The sequence below is a fragment of the Petaurus breviceps genome, unplaced genomic scaffold (genome assembly GCF_028583685.1).
Source record: "Petaurus breviceps papuanus isolate PSGF00001 unplaced genomic scaffold, PetGlider_PUasm1.0 90977, whole genome shotgun sequence".
In the NCBI taxonomy this organism is placed as follows: domain Eukaryota; kingdom Metazoa; phylum Chordata; class Mammalia; order Diprotodontia; family Petauridae; genus Petaurus; species Petaurus breviceps.
This window is the reverse complement of record NW_027187391.1, coordinates 42,004,264-42,031,122: the sequence shown is the minus strand read 5'-3', so window position 1 is coordinate 42,031,122 and position 26,859 is coordinate 42,004,264. Positions and strand designations below refer to the sequence as shown.

At 38.0% G+C, this 26,859-nt stretch overlaps 1 protein-coding gene and 1 pseudogene across 2 annotated transcripts in view; both read right to left on the bottom strand.

Moving 5' to 3' along the window:
* The window catches only part of SLC22A16 (solute carrier family 22 member 16), a 61,587-nt gene that overhangs the window by 23,462 nt on the left and 11,266 nt on the right, over positions 1-26,859 (bottom strand). For both annotated transcript variants that reach the window (XM_069077048.1, XM_069077049.1), the window contains exons 2-4: positions 12,870-13,346; positions 9,423-9,540; positions 2,180-2,723 (exon numbers count right to left, since the gene is read on the bottom strand). In XM_069077048.1, coding sequence (XP_068933149.1) covers positions 2,180-2,723; positions 9,423-9,540; positions 12,870-13,346 — 1,139 coding nt within the window. The remainder of the gene's footprint in view (positions 1-2,179; positions 2,724-9,422; positions 9,541-12,869; positions 13,347-26,859) is intronic.
* LOC138152953 (large ribosomal subunit protein eL34-like) lies at positions 7,386-7,900 on the bottom strand (annotated as a pseudogene).

Genomic DNA, 26,859 nt, shown 5'->3' with positions numbered 1-26,859 from the left:
AGACCTCTCTGCCTCCCTGATACCGTATCAAAGAGAGAGAAGTTTTACCAAAAGGTGAGCTTATTAAATACAAAAAGAATTTATGTACCTACTATGTGACAAGCACTGGGCTAAATGCTTTACAAATATTATCCCATGTTGGGGCAGCTAGGTGGCGCAGTGAATAGAGCACCAGCCCTAGAGTCAGGAGGACCTGAGTTCAAATCCGGCCTCAGACACTTAACACAAAAACTAGCTGTGTGTCCTTGGGCAAGTCACTTAACCCCAATTGCCCTCCAAAAAGCAAATTATATATATATATATATATATATATATGCACATATACATTTATGTATGTATATTATCTCATGTTATCCTCACAACAAGTCTGTGAGGTAGGTACCATTACAATTCCCATTTCTCAGTTGAAGAAACTAAGGCAGACAGAGGTTAAGGGACCTGCCCAGGATCACACAGCTAGTATGTGTCTGAGGCCAGGCCTGAACTTAGTCCTTCCTGACTCCAAGCCCAGTGCTGTATTCATTGTGCTACCTACATGCCCCTAAGTGCCTCAGTAGGGGGATAGGAAAAGAATATATTCAGAAATAAATGTGACATAAAAATAAAATCCATCAATAAAAATAAGAAAATGTTTGAAGAGCAGAAGGTGCCCTTGAATTTTTTTTTTTAGTGAAAAATAAATAGAACTGAGGAGAAGATCCTCCTTCTTTCATAGGTATAACTGTTGTGCATGGATCCTTTGGGTAGCACCTGTGTGTCTCAGAGGTTCTCTAACCTAAAAAACGATGTGTTGAGGCACTGATAATCATCCTGGTGTCATGTGAAGCTGGGATTAGGGGAGATGAGAATGATGAATGCTTAATAGCTTGAAAGAAATGAGCAGTATACCTAGGTGGTCCTGGTCGGTGAGGGTGCAGAGGCATTGTCTGCATGTATTTGTTAGTTTTGTCTTTCCACTTAGGGTCTGAACCATGACTATGTCATCAACAATGCCCACCTGTTTGGTAGTGACCTCCAGCCTTTGTGAAGGGAAAATTAATCCTTTTACTCTGAGAAATGGAAACATATCACAATAAATCCTGAGATCATCAGAGATATCCCAGTGTGTCAAAAGACCAGGCACAAGAATCATAACATTACCCAAGCAATTTCAGAAAATGAATACCTAATCTGTAACTTCAAAGGTTTATATACTATGCATAGATTGAGGGGGAAAAAATACTACAATCATTACTCAATAATCTGCATGAATGGTGCAGACATTGAATGATGCAAGACAGTAAATTAGCCAAAATAATTTACATCCACCAAAAGCAAATGTCTTCCTTGTCTTCTCCTTTTCTTCCTATGCCTTGACTGAAACCTTTATAGTGTTTTCCTCATGATAACCCCATGAGATACCTTCATTACCAGGTTATAAATGGAACTGAGGTTCTGAAAGGATTAAATTGGTCACAGTCACACAGCCAAGTGTCTGAGCTGGGATCTGAGCCCAAGTCTCTGTAGCATTTCCCAAACAGATTCACAAGAGAGTCTGTAGCAGAGATGGGCCATCTCTTACAGACTTGCTGGCTTACCCATCTCTTGGACAAAGGAATCCAGCAATTATTTTGCCTTAAAAGATTATCTCTCTGGTTCCCCATTCAGTAAACAGAATCACATTTATGACAATAAACTAGCTAATAAACCGAGAAGGTAAAAATAAATGGAATTGAAGATTTTACATGGAAAATCCACAATGCAAATAAATCTTCCCACAAATAATCAGGAATTCATCATAGCATATGCAGAAAATGAGGATTGCTAAGTTTTCAGTCATTTACAAATCTGTACTTTTGTCTAAATCAAGTCTTACATGCTGGGTACTACAATAGTAACACTGGAAGCAATTCTATCATGCTGCGACAATGGAATAAAATGTGCCTCATATTCAATAGCATGATAACATGCAATTTTATCCAGTGCATGGCAAGGGAAGGTAGAAATATGATTTTACTGGCTAAATGGCTAAAGTAAAAATAAATCACATTTTTGAGATCGGACAGATGCCACAATAATGTGGTTAGCAGTCATGTTCCTGGAATAAAAGGATCATGAAACGATGCTACACAGATCTGCTGAAATTCCCAAATGATTAACTAGTCATGTGACTGTCGCCATAAAATAGTTCACTATTTACCTATGAGGAAGAGGTTTACATATTCATTGCCTCCTAGGTTAACAGAACTCAAAGAGAATACATAGTATCCCAAACTGCCAGTAAACCAAATGAGCCAGACTGTGAGGGTCCTTCTTGCAATGTTCCAGTTGCAAAACAGATGAAGTATATTGTGACTCTTGGGTCCAGACTTGACATTCCCAGTGTTGGTGCCAACGCCACCACCCTGTTCCACCAAAAGCAGGTCAGACACATTACAAGAACTTGTTCCATTCCATTTTGCCATCATATCAATTACTCTCTGTGCTTCTTCATATCTTCCTTCCGAGAGAAGCCAAAATGGTGTTTCAGGCAGAGCCCAGCAGCATAAGACAAAGGGAAGGGTTGTCATGGAAAGAAAAATCTGATAGAGCCACCAGGTCCGGACCAAATATCCCATCAGAGCCACTACCATAATGCCAACCGCAAAAAAGGCATGAACGTGCATAGACGCCCATGTTCGAGCTTTGGTACCGATGAATTCTGTCACATAAACAAATACCACCACCAGATACCCGCTGGCAGCCTGGGTGGGGAAAAGAGAGAGAGATTAGTTTAGCCAGCTTAGCTTAATAAAGAAAAAAAAAAGGATTTCCAGTCAAGATTATGTTTATCTTTTTGTGGGGGGGGGGGGGGTTTTTGGAGGGGGGAAGGTAGGGCAATTGGGGTTAAGTGACTTGCCCAAGGTCACATGACGTAAGTGTTAAGTGTCTGAGGCCAGATTTGAACTCAGGTCCTGTGCTCTATTCAGTGTGCCACCTAGCCACCCTGATTATGTTTATCTTTACTCTAGTAATGGAGAACATCCACCTGAGAATGACATTCACCTGATACCCTATGTAGAGAAGAAAGAAAAAATGACAAGAAAAGATTTTTAATGTTTTCAAATAGCATTCAATTCTCTTTCTCCTTAATTACTTGCAATGAGCATTCAAGTTTTTCCTTTTTCCTTAATTATTTGTATTACCCTTCTTTACATAATGATCTTCTCTCTAAATTCCTACCTTATGTTTACTTAGTAATTCTCTTTGCAGGACATGCAGCATGTTGTTGTTCATTCATTTTCAGTCATGTCTGACTCTTTGTTGATCCCATTTGGAGTTTTCTTAGCAAAGATACTAGAGTAGTTTGCCACTTCCTTCTCCAGTTCATTTTACAAATGAGGAAGCTGAGGCAAACAAGGTTAAGTGACTTGGCCAAGGTCACACAGCTAGTGTCTGAGGTCAGATTTGAACTTGGGAAGATGAATCTTCCTGACTGCAGTCCCAGCACGCTATCCACTCACCACCTAGCTGCCCAACATACAGGGTACATAGCCCCTAGTAGGGCAAGCTGAGCATTGGGTACAAATTGAGGCAAACAACAATTTCTGCTGTTAAAGAGCTGACAGCCTAAGAGGTAGTTTTGACAACTGTACAAACAAGAGAGATACAAGATAAATTGAAAATAAGCCCCAAAGGAAGGCACTGTTTGAAGAAGGTAACATTTTAGCTGAGACTTGCAGAAAGCTAGAGTAAAGTCAGGAGACAGAAAAGAGGATGGAGAACATTCCAAGCATGGGGGACATCCAGTAAACATGGGGAGGGAGGAGATGAAATGTCTACTGCAAGGAACAGCAAGGGGGCCAGTGACATTGGATCACATTGGAGGACCTAGCAAAAAAAAAATATTTTATATATATATATATATTGGGGGTTGGGGGGGGGGGTGGGGGGGGGAGAGAAAGAGAGAACTAGCGGAGAAGGGGGAGGGAGTAATAAAAAAAAAGAAAAAAAAAAGGAAAAAAAAAAAAAAAAAATATTTTTTATTTATATAGGGGGGGGGGGGGGGGGGGACGGCTAGGTGGAGCAGTGAATAGAGCACCAGCCCTGAAGTCAGGAGGACCTGAATTCAAATGTAGCCTGAGACATGTAACACAAAACTAGCCGTTTGACCTTGGGCAAGTCACTTAACCTCAATTGCCCTACCCCCCCCCAAACAGCAAAAAAAAAATATATATATATATATATATTTGTTGAACATAAATGTTAGAAGAAATTTATCTTTTGTTTTTAAACAAAATTCTGTAGAATTTGTTTTAGCTAGCTTCTTATTAATGTCTAGTTATATTAATCTCTCATCTGGTGTCCCCCTGAATCTCCACAAATGATGTTCAATAAATGCTCACTGCTGGAAATGATTTTTCATTCAGTCATTTCAGTCATATCTGACTCTTTGTGACCCCATTTGGGGTTTTCTTGGCAGAGATATTGGAGTGGTTTGCCATTTCCTTCTCCAGCTCATTTGACAGATGAGGAAACTGAGACAAATAGAGATAAGTGACTTGCCCAGGCAATTTATTATCCTCTAGATTAACCCATGAGGAAGGCATTAGTACCATTCACATTTACTAGAGCTACCTCTTTGTCACTACATTAACACTTTCCTCCTTCCTAGTGTCTCTATCTCTAGGCTTAGAAAATTGAACCATCTGTATGTCCTTCATAAGTAAAAATTCCTGGGGCAGCTAGGTGGCACAGCAAATAGAGCACGGGCCCTGGAGTCAGGAGGACCTGAGTTCAAATCTGGCCTCAGAAACTTAACACACTTACTAGCCATGTAACCTTGGACAAGTCACTTAACCCCAATTACCCTGCCTTCCCCCTCCAAAAAGCAAAAAAAAAAAAAAGAACAATAAAAATTTCCATGAGAATTAAAGAAAACAGAAGGAGAAGAAAAAGAAAAGCACCTATTAAGTGCCAGGTACTATGCTAAGTGCTTTCCAAATATCTTATTTGATCCCCACAACCAGCCTAGAAGTTAGGTGCTATTATGGTCTCCATTATACAGTTGAGGAAATTGAGACAAAGAGAGGTTAAGGGACTTGCCCAGGGTCACAGAGCTAGTAGGTGTCTGAGGCTGGATTTGAATTCCAGTCTCCCTGACTCCTAGGTCAGCACTCTAGCCACTGTCACACTTAGCTGCTCCTAAAAAGGATGAGAAAACAAGTCAGAAGACCAAGGTTTCCATGCTGCCTCAGATTACCTTTGTGATTGCAGACAAGGCAATTAACAGCTCAGTGCCTCAGTTTCCTTTTCTTTAAAATGGAGAAATTGAACTCACTGTGAGGAAACCCTTTGCAAAGCTTACAATGCCACTTTTTATTATTGCTCCCACTCCTTCACAAATTGATTATTTCTCAGGAACTCTTTAAGCACAGTTGACTAGTCAATTCTAATTTAACAAAGCTTGGGAGACCAAGAAGAATGATTCCAAGAAGAATTCAGAGACATTTGGTAACACTAGCATGAACTGATTCAGAGCAAAATGATCTAGACCAAAAGTGAAAATCGACGACCACAGTAACGTAAAGGAAATCAACAACAAAATGCTTCAGAATTGTAGTCAGGGGCAGCTAGGTGGTGCAGTGAACAGAGAACTGGCCCTGGAGTCAGGAGGACCTAAGTTCAAATCTGACTTCAGACACTCGACACTTACTAGCTATGTGACCTTAGACAAGTCATTTAACCCCAATTACCCTGCTATCCCCCCTCTAAAAAAAAAAAAACACCAAAAAAAGATCTGTAGTCACTGTGGTAACCAGTAGTAACTTCAGAGGACTGACACTGACTCATTCCCCCTAGCTCTTAGCAGAGGGGTGGCAGACTGTATATGAAGAATGCAGCATGCATTCTCAGACATAATCAGCTTTAATTTGACTTACTTAACTATACTTAATTGCTACAAGGGAGTGTTCAGTTGGAGAGGGGACAAGAACAGTCATTGGGAAGTGACAGTGTTATTTTAAAAAGCATCAATAAAACTTTTTTACAAGAATTTCAGTGTCATAGATAGCAAAACAAAGTCATAGGTGACCAGTCATTTTGGGATATTAAGTGGGAATAGTCTCTGGGAATAACTGCAGTCAGGAACAGAAGTTAGGCATGCTACTTTTCAATCTTCTTACAAAAACCACTAGTTTCTTTTCCTGAAGATAGAGTGGTTACACTTTAACCTCATAGCTTCTGAAGTACATGAGGCATAATGGGGGGGAGGATTTCATTTTTCATTGCGAGACTGACAGGCAAATGAATAGATTCCTAGAATGCTAAGAATGGTAGGGACCTGAAAAAGCCAACTAACTCATCCAACCTCCCTCTAGGAAAGAGAATACTTCCAGGGTAGTTTAAAATGTTTAACAACTGCCTCTCCAGGAGGAAAAATGCACTCACAACACATTTTTAAGCTTAATCTGCATTTCTCCACATTTCCCCCATCACTTTCTGAAGTCTGAATATTGACAAAACAATAAAAATAAGCCCTGATTTTTAGCATTTGCCAATGTCTAAGAAGTAAATGCTTATCGTGAAAATTTGACAATCAGCTCTGGTGAGTAGGTTGAAGCTGGCTCGAGGACATCCTGTACTATTATACAGCCATATGATGTCAAGACATTATTTGTTATTTAGCCTGAAAAGGAAATGATACAAAATCTCTTATTAACTTGTCCTGCTGCTTTAATGAGCCCTGCCATCAGAACATTTCTCATTTGATCACATCCTGCAGCTTAAGAACATTTTCCTTTTCTTCTGTCTTTAGGAGAGTTGGGAGAACAGTGAAAGAATATCCTTTGAACAAAAAGACTTCATAGACCAAAAGAAAATTATTAAGTCATCCCCAAGTCTTTTCTCTAAGGCTTAATACATAATTCCTCTCCACTGGTTGTATCTGCCAACTCTTTAATCATTGGATAAAAACAATCTTGGCCTATTGAGCAACAATTTTTCATTTTAATGAATTCCATCTTCAAACATGGATAAGCAGAACAATATTTTGTTACTAGCCAAGCCAAGATTATTGCCAGCTAATCTGTCACAGACCAAAAGAGTTTGGTGGATACGGTGACAAGATCATAGCAGAGCTTTAATTCTGGAAGGGGCTTGAAGACCATCTTCTCCAACCCCTCATTTTACAGGCACACTGGGACCTAGAGAGATTGAGCAGCTTTCCTAATATCACACAGGTGGTAACTGGTAGAAAGGGGAACTGAACCCAAGTCTGTTCATCGTAAATCCAGCATTCTTTCCACTGTCACACAAGATATTCAGACCTTGGATCTTAAGCCATGTGTAACTTTTGCAAATGTAAGATGAGGTGTTAGCTAGTTTGTTTTTTTTAAGTCTAACTCATATTAAACTATTATGGGAAATTCTTTTTTTTCACATTTTAATTTTCTTTATTATTCAAAATACATATCCTTTCTATTTACTTTTTTGACTCTGTGCTTGGGCCTTCAACACCCTCACAACAATTTTCTGCTCCTCAATCAAGAAAGCATGCTTGATCCAGTCACGGACACATTTAGCACACATGGAGCCACCATAAGCCCTGCTGACATGCTTTTTTGTCTTTGATAGCCTCATAAGAACTTTAGGTCTCACTGCACGAACACCTCGAAGTCTTCCTGGGCACACACCACAGGCTGATTTTGGTGCTTTCCCAACTTTCTTGATATAAAGGTAAACAATTCTGTTACCTGGGGTTCGTGACAGTCTAGTTTTGTTGGAAGCTGTATTGTAGGACAGCCTATTGTATTGTATGTCAGACGCTGAACCATTTTTAATTTCTGTCAGGTCAGCCACCAGAAGAGGGAAGAGATTATGGGAAATTCTTAAGGAGATACAATAAGTCACATGATTCCTTTGATTAATGTTGATGGCAAAGGGAGCTTCAGAGACACATAATTACTGCCCCAGTTGTCCACTTCCAAATCTCTCCATCACAAAGTCAACTACAGTTGTAATTTTAGAGGAACTGACTTATCTTGATCTACTAACAACAAAACTAAAGGATAATTTCCAAGTATGTATTTTTGGTAAAGTATATGGAATTCAATTCAATTTAACATTTATGAAGTGCCGCTATATGTACAGCACTGTTTGGCACTAGGGATAGGAAGACAAAGAACAAAAAAATAATCCCTGGGCTCAAGGATTTTACATTCTATTGAGGGGATACCTGTAGGAGGGCACTAACCCTTATCATATAAACTATAAAGAACAGATGAGAGGGGGTAGCTAGGTGGCACAGTAAATAGAGCACCAGACATGGAGTCAGGAGAACCCAAGTTCAAATCCAGCCTCAGACACTTAACACTTACTAGCTGTGTGATCTTGGGCAAGTCACTTAACCCCAATTATCTTGCCTTCCCCCCTCCAAAAAGACCAAAAAAAAAACAGTACAGATGAGAGGCAGAGTGGCATCATGGGTAGAGTGCTAGACAAGGAATCAAAAAGACCCGGCTTCAAAGTTTGCCTCAGATACTTACTTGCTGGTATAAACATGCATATGTGGTTGCCTGGGCATACCTCAAACTCTCCAAAAAAATCAGTATTTTGTTTATTACTTAAGTAAAATTTAGTGGCTAATTTTTATAATTTAGTTTATAATTTGTAATTTTTATGATCTAGTTTTATAATTTTAGCTTCTTTCCTTTGATAAATTAAAAACAATATCCTTTATCACTGAATATTCATAAACATTCACCTTAAAACAATAAAATTCCTATAATATACACCAAAATGAAATGTGCTTTTATACTATGCTGATTCTGCGACCCTGCGTAAGTCACTTACTTGCTCTTATCCTCAGTCGGTTTTTTGTTGTTGTTGTTGTTGGGTTTTTTTGCTTTTTGGAGGGGGGAAGGCAGGGCAATTGGGGTTAAGTGACTTGCCCAAGGTCACATGGCTAGTAAGTGTGTTAAATGTGTGAGGCCAGATTTGAACTCAGGTCCTCCTGACTCCACGGTGGTTGCTCTATTCACTGTGCCACCTAGTCGCCCCTCTTATCCTCAGTTTTTTCACTTATAAAATGGGAAGAGTAGTAGCACTTATCTCACAGGCTTGATGTGGAAGACCAAATGAAATTATATTATACTTAAGTAAAGTACTTTGCAAACCGCAAAATGCTACACCAATACCAGTTTTTATTATTCTATATAAAGTGGCAACTTTGGAGAGAAAGGGACAAAAAGAAACAACAGGCTAGGGTAGAGAGCCAGCGGCTTCAGGGCCACACTTGAGGACCTAGAGGGTCACACGTGGCCTCGACACCCCTACAATAGGAGGTTTCTTGTAATGTTCAGGTTTCAGTTTTCTGACTTTCCATCACCTACCGTATGGCACAACTAAGCTTAAATTAAGAAACACGCCAGAATGGAAGAGCTGTATTTTTCCCAGACACTCACCATAGCAAGAAGAATGCGTACAGCTATGAAACTGTAATAGTCAAATGTAAAAGCCACAGCGACTCCCAGGAAGAACTGCCCAGTGCTTGTGAACCACATCACAAACCGCCTTCCTAACCTGAGAATCACACAATGGAAGAAACAAAGCATTGGTATACATTGGTATACAACCACCTTGAACACTGACTCCATCTGTCATGGACAAATGTCACAGTATATATTAATTAATGAAGAATGGGACAAACCCCTGACAGGACAGAGCTGGCACTTCTTTGCTTCTAAAACAGGTTTACCTTTCGATTTCTAGGAAAGCATTGCCTAATAAGGTAATAGACACACGGATAATATATAATAAGGTAATATACACACGGAAGTATAACAAACACGCTATCTCTGACTCTCAATTTCTCTCTCTTTCTCCTTCCTCTTCTCTCTCTCAATCTCCTTCTCCCCCCCCCCGCCAATTTCTCTCTCTCTCTCACATAGTTTTTGTGTGTGTTTGTCTCTCTGTCTCTGTCTCTCTCTCTCTTTCTTTCTCCCTCTCTCTCTCTCTTTCTCTCTCTCCTTCTCTGCCTTTCTCCTTCCCTCCCTCCCTCCCCATTGAAGAGGTCATTCTTTGCCTCATTTTTTCTACCTATCCTTAATCACTAAATAGTCATTGCCTCAGTCAAACTGGGACCTACTAAAGTCCTCAGATTTAAAAGATCAAGGTCTTCCACCACATCTGGGGTCATCTCCAGTTGTCCTGATGTGTATGTTGCCACTGGGCCCAGAAGGCTCTGGAGGAAAAAGTGAGGCTGCTGACTTTGCACAGCCCTTCCTCACTCAAATCTAATTCACTTGCATGTCACAGCATCACCTCCATGATATCATGGCTCTCTTTGAGAACAAAGGACAAACAACCACAATAACACATCTAATTAGTTGCTAAGTGTTCTCAGTTCTATTTCCACCACCTCTCTTATCTCAGTTCCCTTTTCACACGGCCACCGCAGTAATTGAAGCTTTCATTAGGTATTGTCTCAACTATTCCAACAGCCTCCTCACTGATATTGCACCTTCAGATCTCCATATTCTCCAATGCATCAGCCACACAGCTGACAAAGAAATTTTTCCAAAGCAAAAGCAAAATTACATGGTAGATACAGGACTAGATTCAGAGTCGGGAAGAACTTGATTGAAATGCTGTTCAGATACCTCCCAGTTCTGTGACCCTGGGCAAGTCATTTAACATCTCTCAGCTATAGTTTCCCAATCTGTAAAATGGGATAACAATAGCCCCTACTTTTGAACTGTGGGGATCAATTGAGATGATGATGGTGAAGCATTTTGCAAACCTTAAAGCATTATATGTTTATCATCATCATTATTGCTATTATTAGTGTTCTTACAATTTTTGTTGTTATTGTTACCATCATCATCATCATCATCATCATTCCCATGTCATTCCCATCCTCAATAAACTCCAGCAATTCCCTATTGGTTCTAGAATCAAGTACAAACTTGACTCTTTGACTTGTAAAACCCTTCACAATCTGGCTCCAACCTACCTTGCAGCTTTCTATATTCCTAACTGTCAAACACTCTACAATCCACACAAACATGCCTTTTTCCTATTCCTTTCATGGGATACTCTGGCCAGCATCTTTGTTGCCTTCGTTTTTGGGGAACAACCTTTGCTGGCTGTTCCCCAAGCATGGAGCGCACTCTCTCCTAACCATCACGTCTCAGAAACCCTACTTTCCTTCAAAATTCAATTCAAGAGCCATCTTCTATATAAAGCCTTTCCTGATCCCCACTGTTACTGTCACCCAACTCAAGTCTTTGTCCTCATTCACCCCACAAAGCTAAACCACCACCAGATCTTATCATTGTTCTCTTCATGATGTTTCTCAGGTACATCTCCTTCTCTCCTCTCATACAATTCCAACTGGAGTTAGGATCATCAACATCACCTCTCACCTGGATAACTGCATTAACTTTCTACTTGGTCTCCCTGTCTCAAGTCTCAAGAATGAATTCCAATCCATCCTCTACTGAGTTTCCAAAGAGGAAACTCTCTATTTCTCTATTGTAAGAATGACCACGTCACCTTCCCTACACTGACCCAATCCCACACTCAATCTCCATTGGTTCACTCTTACCGCTAGGATAAAATCCTTTGTTTAACATTTAACACTTTTCTTAAGCTTCCTATCTTTCTAATCTTCCTACATTTTACTCCCATCCACATACTTCATGATCTAGCTATGTTGGCCTACTTTCTCTTTCTTTTATACAACACTCCATCACCCATCTCCCACCTCCACACCTTTGCACTTGCCATCCTCCATACCTACAATGTTCTCCCTTTTCACTTCTGCATCATAGCTTTTGTGACTTCCTTCAAGATTCAGTTCATATCCCATCTTCTCTATCCCTGAAGCTGCTAGAGCTTTCCCATGAGATTACTTTCTATCTACTCTATCCATACCTTGTTATTTATATTTGTTTTTTCTGTTAGAATGTGAACTCCCTGAGGAAAGGACTGTTTTGTTTTGGCATCCTCAGCACCTAGCACACTGCTTAGTATGTAGTAGGAACTTAAATGCTTTTTGAATTGATATATAGTCACTTCAGAGGATTTTTACATAAATATGAGATCCTACCTAATTTTAATAGTTTTTACTTTAACACTCTAACATTTAATTAACACTCTAAAATTTAACCCACTCAATATGGGTACTCAGTCCAAGGGTATCATACCAGGAGTTGGGGAACCTGTAGCCTCAAGGCCACATGTCACCCTCTAGGTCCTCAAGTGAGGCTCTGACTGAATCCAAACTTTGTGGCCCTCTAGGTCCTCAAGTGTAGCTGTCAAAGGGCCACACTTGACGACCTAGAGGGCCACATGTGGTCTCGAGACCACAGGTTCCCCACCCCTGGATACTTTCTTATCCTAGGTAGCACAGTAGATGGAGCACTGGACCTGGAGTCAGGAAGACCTGAGTTAAAATCAGGCCTAAGACACTTGCTACATGACTTAGAGAAATATCACTTAATTTCTCTCTGCAGTAACCTCTCCAGGTTGGTTGTGAGCATAAAATGTGCCACTTTGAATAAGAAAGGATCTACCCTTGGACACAATACCCACGATGAAGAGATGACAAATCTACAGAAGCATTAATGTAAAAACTATTAAAATTATGTAGGATCTCATATTTCACACTCTTCCTTTTAGGTCTCATATAATAAAGACATTGAGGAAGATGAAACTAGGAAATACATCAATGACTATTTTATCGGTATAAAAAGTTTAAATAATCCTAAATCACACTTCCTAGCAGACAAATCTGGGTGACAAACTTGGTGAAAGAACTGTTAGAAAAACATTTGAGTACACAATAAAAGGGTCTATAGAAAGTTATATAGATATTGTGTTGCAAAGGCATAACATCTATACTTTACCTGTCTGAAAGATCACCAAAAATTACTGCCCCCAGCAGGACTCCAAGCATGAAAGTAGGCTGGATGGACTTTGCAAACCACTCCCAGTGACAGACTAGATCCCATTCAGTCACCACAGTGCTCTTCCACTTTGTCTGGTCATAAAAGTAGCCATCAGTACAAGGAAAGTCAGATTTGTTACCATCATATTGGTATTCAAAATAAGGGTCCTCCCTTTTGGACCTTCTGCACTGAGCAAGTTCCCAAACATCTCCATTCTGCAGCTGCACTACCATGTAATCCTCTTTGCCTGGTGTGAACAGTGCCCAGGCATCCTCTAGCTGCAGGCTAGATGAATTATGAAGGAGGATCTGACTTATGTTTCCGAGGACCCTGCAGGAAAACTTGGGGGTAACAGCCATGAACACAGAAGCCAAGTAATGGATGCCACAAGAGATGGATTGGAAGACTGATGCAAAATAGACAAATGCCTGGAATCTGCAAGAGAGGAAAAGATAGTTAATAACTTCCCACTGAAACATAGAAGATCTCCCAAATCAAAGACTGGAAATCAAACTTATTCCATGTAGAAGGTCAGTCTCTAATGGTGGCAAATCAGTCTAATGGCAGTCAGGGGAGAACCCTTCACTGCTGTTCTTTCATTATTACTGGAAATAGAAGTCATCTTCCCTATCAGGATAGACTTACCCAGAATTATGGAGGAGACAAAACTTGTCTTTACATCAAGACTCTTTGTATTGATGTACATGGTAATAATTGTCATCAGTATTCTATCTTTGACTCTTCTTACTCAGAGCTGTTTCACCTCTATCTCATAAAATTATAGATTTGAGGCTGAAAGAAAACTTAAAGATCTTTCATTTTACAGATGAGGAAACTGAGGACAAGAGAAGTGAAATGATTTGCCCAAGGTTACATAGGCAGTGAAAGGCAGTGAAAGCCCAGCTTCGAGCCCAGGTTCTCTGACTCCAAACCCAGGGTTCTTTCTTCTGCGCCACACGGCCTTCCATTAGGCTCCTGGTGCTCTTTTTCCTTTCTCATGGAATTCTATAACTCTTACTATGTCTCTCTCCTTTCCTCCCCTTCTCTAAATTCTTCTCTCCCCTTGGACTTCCTTTTCCTTTTTGTCTCTTAGTCTTTTATTCCTCTTCCCCTTCCAGGAAGTCTCTCCATGCTTCTCAGTGTCTTATCCTCATCCTTTTCTCTCCTTCAACCTCTCTCTCTCTTCCTTACCCAGCCATTGGCATCACATCATCACAATAATATAACAATAGCTAGCACTTATACAGCATTTTAAGGTTTACAAAGTACTTTTTTTTTTAAAGCAATCAGGGTTAAGTAACTTGCTCAAGGTTACACGGCCAGTTATTTCTGGGTGTGGTGCTGAGTATCTGAGCCCGGATTTGATCCAGGTCGTCCCGACACTGGAGCCGGTGCTCTTACTCGCTGAGCCACCTGGCCGCCCCTAAGCAATTGGGGTTAAGTAACTTGCTCAAGGCTACACGGCCAGGTGTTTCTGGGTGGGTGCTAAGTGTCTGAGCCCGGGATTCGATCTCCACGTCGTCCCGACACTGGAGCCAGTGCTCTTACTCGCTGAGCCACCTGGCCGCCCCTACAAAGTACTTTTCACAACAACCCCATGATAGCAATAATATTATTCCCATTTTATAGAGAAGGAAAGTGAATCTGAAGGAGGTTAAGTGACTTGACTAGGATCACCCAAATGGTAAATGTCTGAGGAAGAATTTGAACCCAAATCTTCTGACTGCAAGTCTAACACTGTATCCACTGTACCACCTAACAATTATATAGAAATGAAGGATGGATTATCTATCATGGGTATTTACAAAAATGTTCTAAACAGTACAGATTGAAGCACAATTATTTTTTTTACTTTTCTTGTTTGGTTTTTTTTAACAACATGCCTAATGTGGAAATTACACAATACACAGTAGTAAATGACTATAGTAATCTAGTGTTTGACAAACCCAAAGATCCAAGATTTTGGCTCAAAAACTTGCTATTTGACAAAAACTGCTGGGAAAATTGGAAAACAGATTGGCAGAAGTAGTAGATCAGCATTTCACACCATGTATGAAGATAAGGTCAAACGGGGTATGTGATTTAGATACCATAAGCAAATTAGGGGAACACAGAATAGTTTACCTTTCAGATCAATAGATAAGGGAAGAATTTATGACCAAACAAGAGATAGAATTAGAAGATGCAAAACAGAGTTTATTACATTAAAATTAGAAAGGTTGCATGCAAACAAAATCAATGCAGCCAAGATTTGAAGGAAAGCAGAAAATTGGGGGGGGAGGGGGATTTTACAGTAAGTTTCTCTGATCAACACTTTATCTCTCAAATATATAGAGAACTGAGTCAAATTTATAAGAATACAAGTCATTTCCCAATTGATAAATGGTCAAATATGAACAGGCACTTTTCAGATGAAGATATCAAAGGTATCTATAGTCATATGAAAAAATGCTCTAAATCATATTGATTAGAGAAATGTACATTAAAACAACTGAGGTGTCACCTCACACCTATCAAATTGGTTGATATGACAGGAAAAAATGACAGATTTTGAAGGGGATATGGGAAAAATTGGAATTCTAATGCAGTGTTAATGGAGCTGTGAACTGATTCAACCATTCTGGAAATCAATTTGGAACTATGACCAAAGGGGCACAAAACTCTGCATATCCCTTGACCCAGAAATGGCACTAGTAGGTCTATATCCCAAAGAGATAATAAAAGGAAAAGGAATTATACATACAAAAATACCTATAGCAGCACTTTTTGTGGTGGAAAAGAATTAGAAACTGAGGGGATGCCCATCAACTGGGGAATGGCTGAACAAGTTGTGGTATATGAATGTAATAGAAAACTATTGTGCTATAAGAAATGATGAGTTGGGTGCTCTCAAAACCATGAAACACTGACATGAACTGATATAAAGTTAAATGAGTAGAACCAAGAGAACATTGCACATAGTACCAGCAATACTGTAAGATGATCAACTGTGAATGACTTAGCTATTCTCAGCAATACAATGATCCAAGACAACTCTGAAGGACTTAGGATGAAAAACGCTATTCATTCCCAGAGAAAGAACTGATGGAATCTGAATACAGATCAAAGCATACTATTTTAACTTTCTTTATTTTTCCTGGGTGGTTCTTTTTTTATTTATGTTTTCTTTTACAGCATGACTAATATGGAAATGTGTTGTAAATGACTACACATGTATAATCTATATTAAATTGCTTGATTTCTCAATGAGAGGGGGGTGGGGAGGGAGAAAGAATTTAAAACTCAAAATTTTTAAAAGAATGTTAAAATTGTTTTTCCATGTAATTGGAGGAAAATAAAATACTAAATATTTTTAAAAGGTATTGAAGCTATCCTTGAAGACTAAAGATGAAATATGTTACCTCCTGACAGAAAGGTGATAGACTCAAAATGCAGAATGATTACATGGTTTTTTTGGACATAACCAATGACAGAATTTATTTCATTTGACTATGAATATTTATCTAAAAGTTTCATTTTTTGTTTAGTTTGTGGGTATGGAAATAGAGGGGAAGAAAATAAATGCTTTATAACTGACAAATCTTTTTTTAAATAAAAACATCCTCAAGTCTTCATTGGCAAAAGGACTAAAGATTTGGACCACTGACATAGCTATAACTTCCCAATTTCCTGAGTACAAAAGAAACAGAATACAAGGCAGCAGACAGCCTCAAAGTTCCTTTGAACTCCTAAATCTATGATCCTATGAGAATTACAAAACCAAAAATACTCCATCATTAAAAATTGTTTCCTCTGTAGTCAATACAGTAGTGATGATGATGATGATGATGATGAAGACCATGACCATGATGATGATCACAATGATGATGTTGTATAACATAATGGCTTTGTACCAAATTCATCTACATCATAAGAAAAAAATGATGCTTTGATGTCTTTGAACTAAAAGTACAAGAACTATAGCTAGCAGTTCTGGCATCTAGGGCAAGTAGAACAAAGAAAATACCATCTTTATAATTCCAACTTTATTTTTCTATAATTACATATATTATTATGCCGCTTTATAATTCATGATGTGAAAATAATAGAAAGAATCATGACAAATTCAATTCAGTGGTAAGTGAGAAGCCAGGACATTTCCATTCCGGGGGGCAAGGTCCCAGAATGCATGTTCAATCAAAATATAAATATAATTAAATTACATTTTGTTACTATTAAATTCAAATTATTCAATACTATTTTAACTTTCTTTATTTTTCCTGGGTGGTTCTTTTTGTATTTATGTTTTCTTTTACAGCATGACTAATATGGAAATGTGCTGTGAATGACTACACATGTATAATCTATATTAAATTGCTTGATTTCTCAATGAGAGGGGGGTGGGGAGTCACAAAGTGACTTTTTAAAGTTTTTGTGCAAAACTAGTAAGACTACAATAGGAAAAGAAAATTTTTGTATCAAAAACACACATACCTGTATATATATATGTATATGTATACACAAAGCTTTACCAGAAATGTTGTCATCTATTTGCAATATGAGGATAAGAGCTACTCTACAATTGATAAATGGTCCTCAAAGGATGTAAAACGAGCAGTTTTCCAAAAAAATAAAAAAAGAAAGAAATATAAGCTACTAACAACTATATAATTCAGTGTTCCAAATCACTAATAAAAGAAAATCAAATTAACCCCATATCTATTAGACCTGTAAAGATAACAAAAGATGAAAATGGTCAGTGTTGTAGGGGTTATGGGAAAACTAGTATGTTATCAGTAGAGCTGTGAACTGATGTAAAAATTCTGAAAATCAATTTGAAATTATTAAAAAAAAAGTGATCAGAGTAAAATAATCAGAACCAGGAGAACAATTTACATGATGACTACAATTCTCATATATATGTGTATATATATGTATATATGTACGTATATATGTATATATGTGTATGTATGTACATATGTATGTATTTGGCTTTTTGGAAGGCAATTGGGGTTAAGTGACTTGTCCAAAATCACACAGCTAGTGTGTCAAGTGTCTGAAGTCGGATTTGAACTCAGGTCCTCCTGACTCCAGGGCCGGTGCTCTATTCACTGCACCACTTAGCTGCCCCAATTCTCTTATATTTTTAAAAATTGAAAGACTTAAAAATTTTATTACAGTGACCAATTATGATTTCAGAAGACTGATGATACAGCATGTCTCCTGCCTTTCAGCAAAGATGGCAGGTTATAAGTACAGAAAGAGGCAGACATTTTCAAATATACCCAACTTAATACTTTGCTATATTTCTTTGTTATGAAGGAAGGTTCTATTAAGGGCAAGGGGATTATATTTTCTGGGATTATAGTTTCTGGGAAATGATAGCAGTGCTTTTTCAAAAGAGCATAAAAGAAGCTTTTTTTAATGTAAATTTAGCAAAAATTTAAATTGCATACTCTTTAATAATCATTAATAATTAAATTAATTTTAATAATCATTATTTTAAATATGCATTCCTTCTAGATGTTAGTACCCTAGAATAGACTCTGATTACCCCCACTCTATTTACAACTCTGAAAGGTACTACATATAGTACAAAAGTACAATATCCATTATTTTTATGTTTCTTTCCTAAGCTCATTTTCCATAAGCTAACCTGCTTCCTGAATAAAACTACATAGAAATGAAAGAAATTATACTTGTTCAGTCTCTGCAGGGTCAGACACTGTTATTATCACTTCTGTTGCCCTATCTAATGCCTATGTTAAGTCTTTTTAAAAAATCACATGAATCTTCTGAGAAATTTCCCAAAATGATAATCTACTATAATGTCAGCTTCTCCATTTCCAAGTTTTGCTCCTTTATGAAAAAGATTTATGAGTCAAATTGGTAATATGCTTGCTCTTTAACCTCAGGGCAAACTAGTCCGATCTCCTTCATTTCACAGATGAGTGAAGCCATGAGAGGAGAAATATCTTGTCCAAAGCCATCCAAGGAATACATGCCAGAACTAAGACTAGACGCAATGTCCTCTGACTCCAAAACCACTACTTTTTCTCTGATTTATATTTTACTTGACATTGAGGCTATATCTACACAATACAAATGTAATTTGCCAATTCAGTGAAAAATAAATCAAATCAGTTGTGTGAAATAACGGAAACCAAACAACTGGATGACTGTTTGTTTGGATACCTTTGGACAGCTTCATTCTGGCCTTCAATGGTTGGTTGTGTGTAAGTATGAGTGTGTGTGTGTGTGTGTGTGTGTGTGTGTGTGTGTGTGTGTGTGTACACTGACAGAGACAGAGAAACAGAGACAGAGAAATGGAGAAAGGGTATCCATAGATTCAAAACATCTCTAAAACATAGAAAACTATTGCAACTCTAAACCTATCTGAAAAGGATATTTCTCTAAAAACACAGTTAAATTTGGTCCTAAGTTTCTGAAGGTAGTCAACGACTAAGACAACATATATAGCTAGAAAGGAACAGTTGGGAGGTAGCAGGGTATGTGGATGAAAAACACTGGACTTTAAGTCAGAAGACCTTGGTTCAACCCCCAGCAACTCACTTAACCTCTCTGGGCCTCAGTTTCCCCATCTGTAGAGTTAGAGGGTTAGATTAGATCACCTCTAAGGTTCCTTCCTAGCTCTAAATCTGTGAATTTATGAGCAGTATCCTTCTTGTCCTTTCTTTAATGCCTAAAGACTCTATTAATATTAGGGGGATTTTTTTAAAAGAAAGTACTTGGGGTAAAGGATTATGTTTTATTAAAATGTGTCCTATAGTCTGAGTGGTAAGTCAGTTTATATGAGATATTAAAAGAAACCTGGGAAGACCTGCAGCATTTTTTTTAGCAAATATTCTACAGAGAGTTTTTGGAAAAAGCATACAAAAGAAAGACAGAGGATAAAAATCCAGGAGGAGCTATTTACATAAAATCATTAATCCAAAGTGTCAAGGTTTATTTCAATGCATAACAAATAGACAAACTTTAGACCTTGAACTGGGTCCATAAAACACATCGTTAAGGCATATCCAGACAACAATCTATGGCTAATAGTTCTAAAAGCCAAAGGAATATAACAGTTTCTATGGCCAACTGACACAGTTTAAATTTTTCATTTTCATCATCCAAATATTTTACCTGTATGAGCTATTAGATATTCCTCAATCTTAGCCTGCTATGGCAAGTGAGGTGGCTCAGTGAATAGACTGCCAGGGCTTGGATTAAGGAAGACTCATCTTCCTGAGTTCAAATTTGGCCTCAGATACTAATAGCTGTGTGACCCTGGGCAAATCACTTAACTCTGTTTGCCTCATCTGTAAAATGAGCTGGAGAAAATGGCAAACCACTCCAGTATCTTTGCCAAGAAAACTCCAAATGGGGCCACAAAGAGTCAGACATGATTGAACAACAAAAGCCATGTAATCTCAGACTACATAACACAATCTTAGCCTCTAGAATGAGGAGGGTAGGGGTGGCTAGGTGACTCAGCAAATAGAGCAGCGGCCCTAGAGTAAGGAGGCCCTGAGTTCAAATCCAGCCTCAGACACTTAACATAAAAACTAGCCGTATGACCTTGGCCAAGTCACTTACCCCCCAACTGCCCTCCAAAAAAAAAGATAGAATGAGAAGGGTGGTGATCCTGCTACATTCTGATCTTGAAGTTCTCTATCTGAAGTACTTGTTCTGGCCAGATTTTAGGGAAATGGAAAGCAGTATTCTGGCCAGAGGAGAATGAAGGTACTGGACATCAAACTATAAAAGTATCTGTTTATAAATTTTGGGGTATTTACCCTAGGTGGTGGTGGTGATGATGATGATGAAGATGAACAAAATATTTATATAGTGCTTTGAGGTTTGCAAAACATTGTATATGTTTTCTCATTTGAACCTCCCAAAAAATTCTACAAGGAAGTTGTTATTGTAAGCATCATTTTGCAGATGAGGAAACCAAGTGATTTCCTCAGGGTCAGGATGCTAATGTCTGAGGTAGGATGTGAACTCAAGTCCTGAGAACAGAAAATTTACAGAATCATATATTTAGAGCCAGAAAGGATCTTAGAGGCTGTTAAATCTTATGTTTAGTCACGTGCAACTTGAATTTAGGTCCCAGGTGTTGCCAAAATCAGTATTTATTCCATTACTGAACCTTACTACTTCCACAAGGTTTGGTGAGTGGATGATAAGCTAATTTTAAGTCTTTGAAAGGCTGTCATATAGAAATGGGATCAAGCTTTAGGGGCTTGGCACCAAGGGCAAAGGGAGAAGGAATGGCCAGAAATTACAGAAGTGCAGATTTTGGTTCACTACAAGGAAAAATTTTCTAGCTGGAGAAGCAACTCAAAAATAGAATGGGTTTCCTTTTGGAAGGCAGTGAACACCACTCCTAGCCCCACCCCCATCAATCCAGCAGAGTTGTAAGTCCACTCACTGGTCAAAGAGATTATAAAGGGTATTCCTGTTCAGATCAGATGACCACTTAAGTCCCTTTTAATCCTGAGATTCTATGAGTTTCTAAAAGACTAAAGGAAATGAAATGACAAATTTCCCCAGGTTTCATGTAGTACTAATAGAAAGAAGCAAAATTATTAAGATGAGTAGAAAAATGTAAAATTTATCCTGAAATTAAACTAAGGCTTTTTCCCCCTTTGATTTTGCATCCAATTCACAAAGTTAATAAAAGCATCCTCTTTCCCGAGACCGCAGGCATTTGTACAGGATGGAAATGAAGACTGTGAGGTTCCGGTTTCCCAGTAAATTCAAGATGTGTCCAATGGAAAGCTATTATTTCCTTCATGCATTTTTAAGTTCAGCGGGGAAAATAATGGGTTTAAATCAAGAGGTCAGCCAAAGAAAACATAATGGGGAAAACAATAATACATTCAAACTGATGTAACATTGGGCCTGCAACTGTTTACTATAGGTTATCTTCAGGAATGATTATTTCTTCCTGTGAAGATTAAGCTTCCAAGACAAAAATGCACTTCCAGCTAATTCACTGAATTTTTCCTTTGATCATATTTTCATCTTTTTCTCTCTGGCTTTCATCTGTCTAATTTTTCAATTCAAAGACAGTAGATAGAAATTGTAGGCATAACTCAGAGATATTGCAGTTTCAGTTGCAGACCACTGCAATAAAGTGAATATTTCAATAAAATGAGTCAAACAATTTTTTTGGTTTCCCAGTGCATATAAAATTATGTTTACACTAGCCTACAGTCTGTTACAGGGAAGCTAGCTGATGCAGTGGATAGAGTGCCAGATCTGAGTCAGGAAGACCCCTCTTCCTGAGTTCAAATCTGGCCTCAAACCCTTACTAGTTTTGTGACATTGGGCGAGCTACTTAACCCTGTTTACCTCAGTTTCCTCATCTGTAAAATGGACTGGAGAAGGAAATGGAAAATCACTCAAGTATCTTCACCAAGAAAACCCCAAATGGGGTCATGAAGAGTCATACATAACTGAAAAATGACTGAACAACAGCAAAAATAGTTTATTAAGTGTGTAATAGTATTATGTGTAAAAAAAAACATACATACCTTAATTTAAAAATATTTTTTGCTAAAAAATGCTAACCATCATCTGAGACTTCACCAAGTTGTAATTCGTTTGCCAGTGGAGGGTCTTACCTTGATGCTTATGGCTGCTGACTTATCAGGATGGTGGTTGCTGAAAGTCTGGGTGACAGTGGCAATTTCTTAAAATAAAACAATGGAGAGTATTCTGGGAAGATGGCAGAGCAGGTCAGAAAATTCTAGGCTCTCCAAATTTCCTCCACAAAAAAGAACATTGCCTCAAAGTGAACATAAAGTAGCAGAAATAAATAAAAGTTGGGGTCCTAAGACAACTTGAGAAGACCTCAGGAAAAAAACCAACTTCCTGGGGCTGAAGGATGAAGGACACACACCTCCAGGCAGACTTCACTGAGTCAACAAACAACAAGCCTTGGGAACAGCTCTAAATCATTATTGATGAGAGAAATACAAAATAAAACAATTTTGAGATATCCTATTATACCTCAGACAGGTTAAAAAGATAGACACCCTTCAACTGGGTAATGGCTAAACAAATTGTGGTATATGATTGTGAAGGAATACCATTGTGTTATAAGAAATGATGAACTGGCTGATTTTAGAAAAACATGGAGAGACTTGGACCTATGAAGGAAGATGCTATCCACCTCCAGAGAGAAAGAACTCATAAATAGAAGTATGTATAGCATGGTTATACATACATACATATATACATGTGTCTATGTATGTGTGTGTATTCATGTTTAATTGTAGCCTCCTCTGGAATGGTGTGGGGAGGGAGAGAAGAAAAAAGTCCACAGCAGAGAACTAAAACAAATTTAGAAGGAAGCACAGAAAAGCTGGATAGTTTTTTAAAACAATCTGTAGTATTTATTCAATAGTTTTTCCAAAAAAAAAGTAAACAGTATGTGCTGGAAATTTATGTTTTTATATTGAATCCTTTCTTATGCCCTGCTGTGTACATGGAAATGTTCTTTTTTTCTTATTTTTTTAACTTAAGTTTAAAATGAATTTTTTGAAAATTTTAAAATAAGACAACAATGAAGTTTGCCAAATCAATGGACTCTTGCTTTTCCTGCAACACTTAGAGACCATTGTAGGGTTATTAATTGGCCTAATTTCAATATGATTGTGTCTCAGGGAATAGGATGGTCTAAGAAGAGGGAAAAAGATGGGAAGCAGAACAGCCAGTCAGTGGAATAGTCAGAATACACTGATTTATTGATGAAATTCACTGTCTTATATGGATGGTGCCCCAAAACAATTAAATAATAACTCCAAAGATCAGTGATCATAGATCTTCATAACAGATGTTATAATAATAATGAAAAAGTTTGAAATACTGTGAGAATTATCAAAATATGACACAGAAACATGATATGAGCACATGCTGTGGAAAAATGGTGCCAGTGGACTTGCTTGACACAGGGCTGCCACAAACCTTCAATTCATAAAAAAAATACAGTATCTGCAAAGTGCAAGATGATAAATGCCTGAATATGTAGCTCTGGGTTCTTTAGGATATAGAGTTTTGCTACAAGTAACAAGAGCGCTTACCGCCCAGGGCTGTGAGGACCAATTAAGATAATATTTGTAAAGTGTTTTCAGAGTTCCTGGCACATCGTAGATGGTTAATAAATGCTTTTTCTTTCCTTCCTAAACTTCACTGGGTTTCTAAGTGTAAACCTTTTGATTTCTTCCTCTTGTCCATTTAGTTCCTTTTCTTTTGCCCCTTTTCATTATTTTTCCTTTTGCTTTATTTTTTTTTTCTTTTATCAAGAAGCAGCCTCATCTACTGGGAAAAGTACTGACTCTGCAGTCAGAAGACTTACATTCGAATCCTACTTTGATGATTCATTTATGATCTTAGGCAAATCACTTTATTCTCCTTAGGTCTCTTTTTTCATCTGTAAAAGCAGGGGTTTGGACCATATAACCATTGCAGTTCCCGCTACATCAATGATTCCCCTCTCCATCCTCTCCTACTCCCTTTTATGGGAGGGAAAGAAGTTGTCATTTTTTCCCTCATTCTTTTCCTTTCTTCCACAATGTTGTTTCTTCCTTTCCCTCCTCAATCAGCCACCTTGTTGATGTCTAAAACCAAAGGTAGTCGCTATTCATAATTTGTAAAGTACTTTATTACCTGTTTTGCATTATTAATTCAATATAAAACTGCTAACCATACAAAACCAGAGCAACAAACTCACATCTAAAGTTTGTTCAGTAGTTTCAGTCATGTCTCTGACTCTTTGTGACCGTTTTTGGGGGAAACTGAGGCAAGCAGGGTTAAATGATTTGCCCAGAGTCACATATAGTGTCTGACACCATATTTGAACTCAGGTCTTCCTGACTCTAGGCCCAGGGCTCTATCCACTGCACTACCTAGCTGCCCTGATGTGCAAAGTTTATAATTCCCATTAACTTTCCCCATAATAATTACCCTAGGAGAAGAGATAGGTGATGTAATTAGCAATCTCATTTTACAGAGAGAAAATTGAAGTAGTTTGCCAACTGAATGCTCAAACTAATTTCTGTTAAATTTTAATATGTAATATCAAATCCCAGGACAATAACAGATACTAGATTTGTGATTTCACTGGTGCAGGGATTTTAGATGAGGAAACTCCCTCTACCAACTTCTCTACAATTCAAAGTCCAAGAGAGTTGCCTAGAGCACTTTTTAGTGTTCATTTCAGTCATGTCAGACTCCTCATGACCCTCTCTGGGGTTTTTTTTTTTTTTGGCAAAGATACTGGAGTGGTTTGCCATTTTCTTCTCCAGCTCATTTTACAGATGAGGAAACTGAGGCAAGAAGAATTAAGTAACTAGCCCAAGGTTACAAAGCCTATATATGACAGGCACTGAACCTCAATCCAAGTCCTTTTGCTCTCTAAAAATTATGCCAGCTCTTCTCTATAATGCCACACTTCCTCTCCAAACTCAGTTGAGAATAAAAATTTTAGCATTCTTATAGAAGTGTGTAGGGAATACTTTAGACTTTCAAAAATATTCCTTTAATGAAGATAATAAGTAACACTTTGCACAAAGGAAGGTAATCAACCACCATCTCAAGAGTTAAGAGACTAGCTTGATGGACCTTTTCATCTAGTTTTTAAACTAAGCCAATGGAGAGATACAAAGTCTGAAAAGTTGAAAATTAAAAAGCTCTCAAATTTTATTGTGCACAGAATTTGATGAGAAAATAATGGCTTATCTTCTAAACTTCTGCCAAGGAGACCATTAATTCACTTTCCTTTTCTCAACTTCCTTTTCTCAAATTGACAGCACAGTAAAGAAAGTGGTGTTGCACAAAGGAAAATGGCAGAATCCTATTGAGTATAAAGAGTTATTTATCATAAAAATGGGATAATGGTTTTAAAAGTGCTTCAGAACAGCAAAGGGAAATATTAATGGTACCTAATATCATTATTACACAAACTTCCACTATAATCCTTCAGCCAAGGATCACATGGATGAAAGGTGGTGGTCAGCATGGGGTTTAGAGGGCGTTTCATTGGGAAAGTGCATCCTAGTAGCAAAGAATAATGCTTCCAATCTAATTCAGTTATGGCACCTTTTTATTAGCCAAGATACAATACAGATGACCAAGTCACAGTTTACTTTAAACTGGGTTAATATCTTAGATATACTAGATATATGGTATGTATATAGTATATATAGAATATATACTATATATAGATATACTAAAAAGAGATACTTGTTTCATTAACAATTCATTTATACTCAAGAAGGTCAATAACAGGGGCGGCCAGGTAGCACAGCGAGTAAGAGCACCGGCTCCAGTATAGGGATGACCTGGGTATCAAATCTGGGCTCAGATACTTAGCACCACACCCAGAAATAACTGGCCATGTAACCTTGAGCAAGTTACTTAACCCCAATTGCTTTAAAAAAAAAAAGGTCAATAACAGAAATAACTCAACCCATTATGTGCTGAAATAGTCATAAAATCAGTGTTGGTAATAGCAAAAAGCAGGAAACAAGAGTGTATGCCCAATATCTGAGGAATGGATGAACAGATTGCAGCATATGAATGCCATGGAATACCATCACAACATAAAGGATAGATATGAAGAATTCAGAGAAACGTGGGAAGACCAGTGTGATTGGTACAGATCAACAAGGTGTATAATGACTATAATAATAGGAATGAAAACAACACAAAAAGAATTCAGGATTCAAGTCAAATACAATAATCATTGGAGGCAGCTATTGACTAAAGTTAAAACGCATTGTTTTCTTTTTTCTTAAGAAATGATGAACTATAAGAGGCTTAAAGTCCTGCGTCTGACACTTAAAAGCTATGTAACTATTGGCAAGTCACATAATCTCTCAGTGTCCCAGTCAACTGTCCAAAACTACAAATTACAGAGGAATTGCTCATTTGCACCAGTGATGGGAGTTTT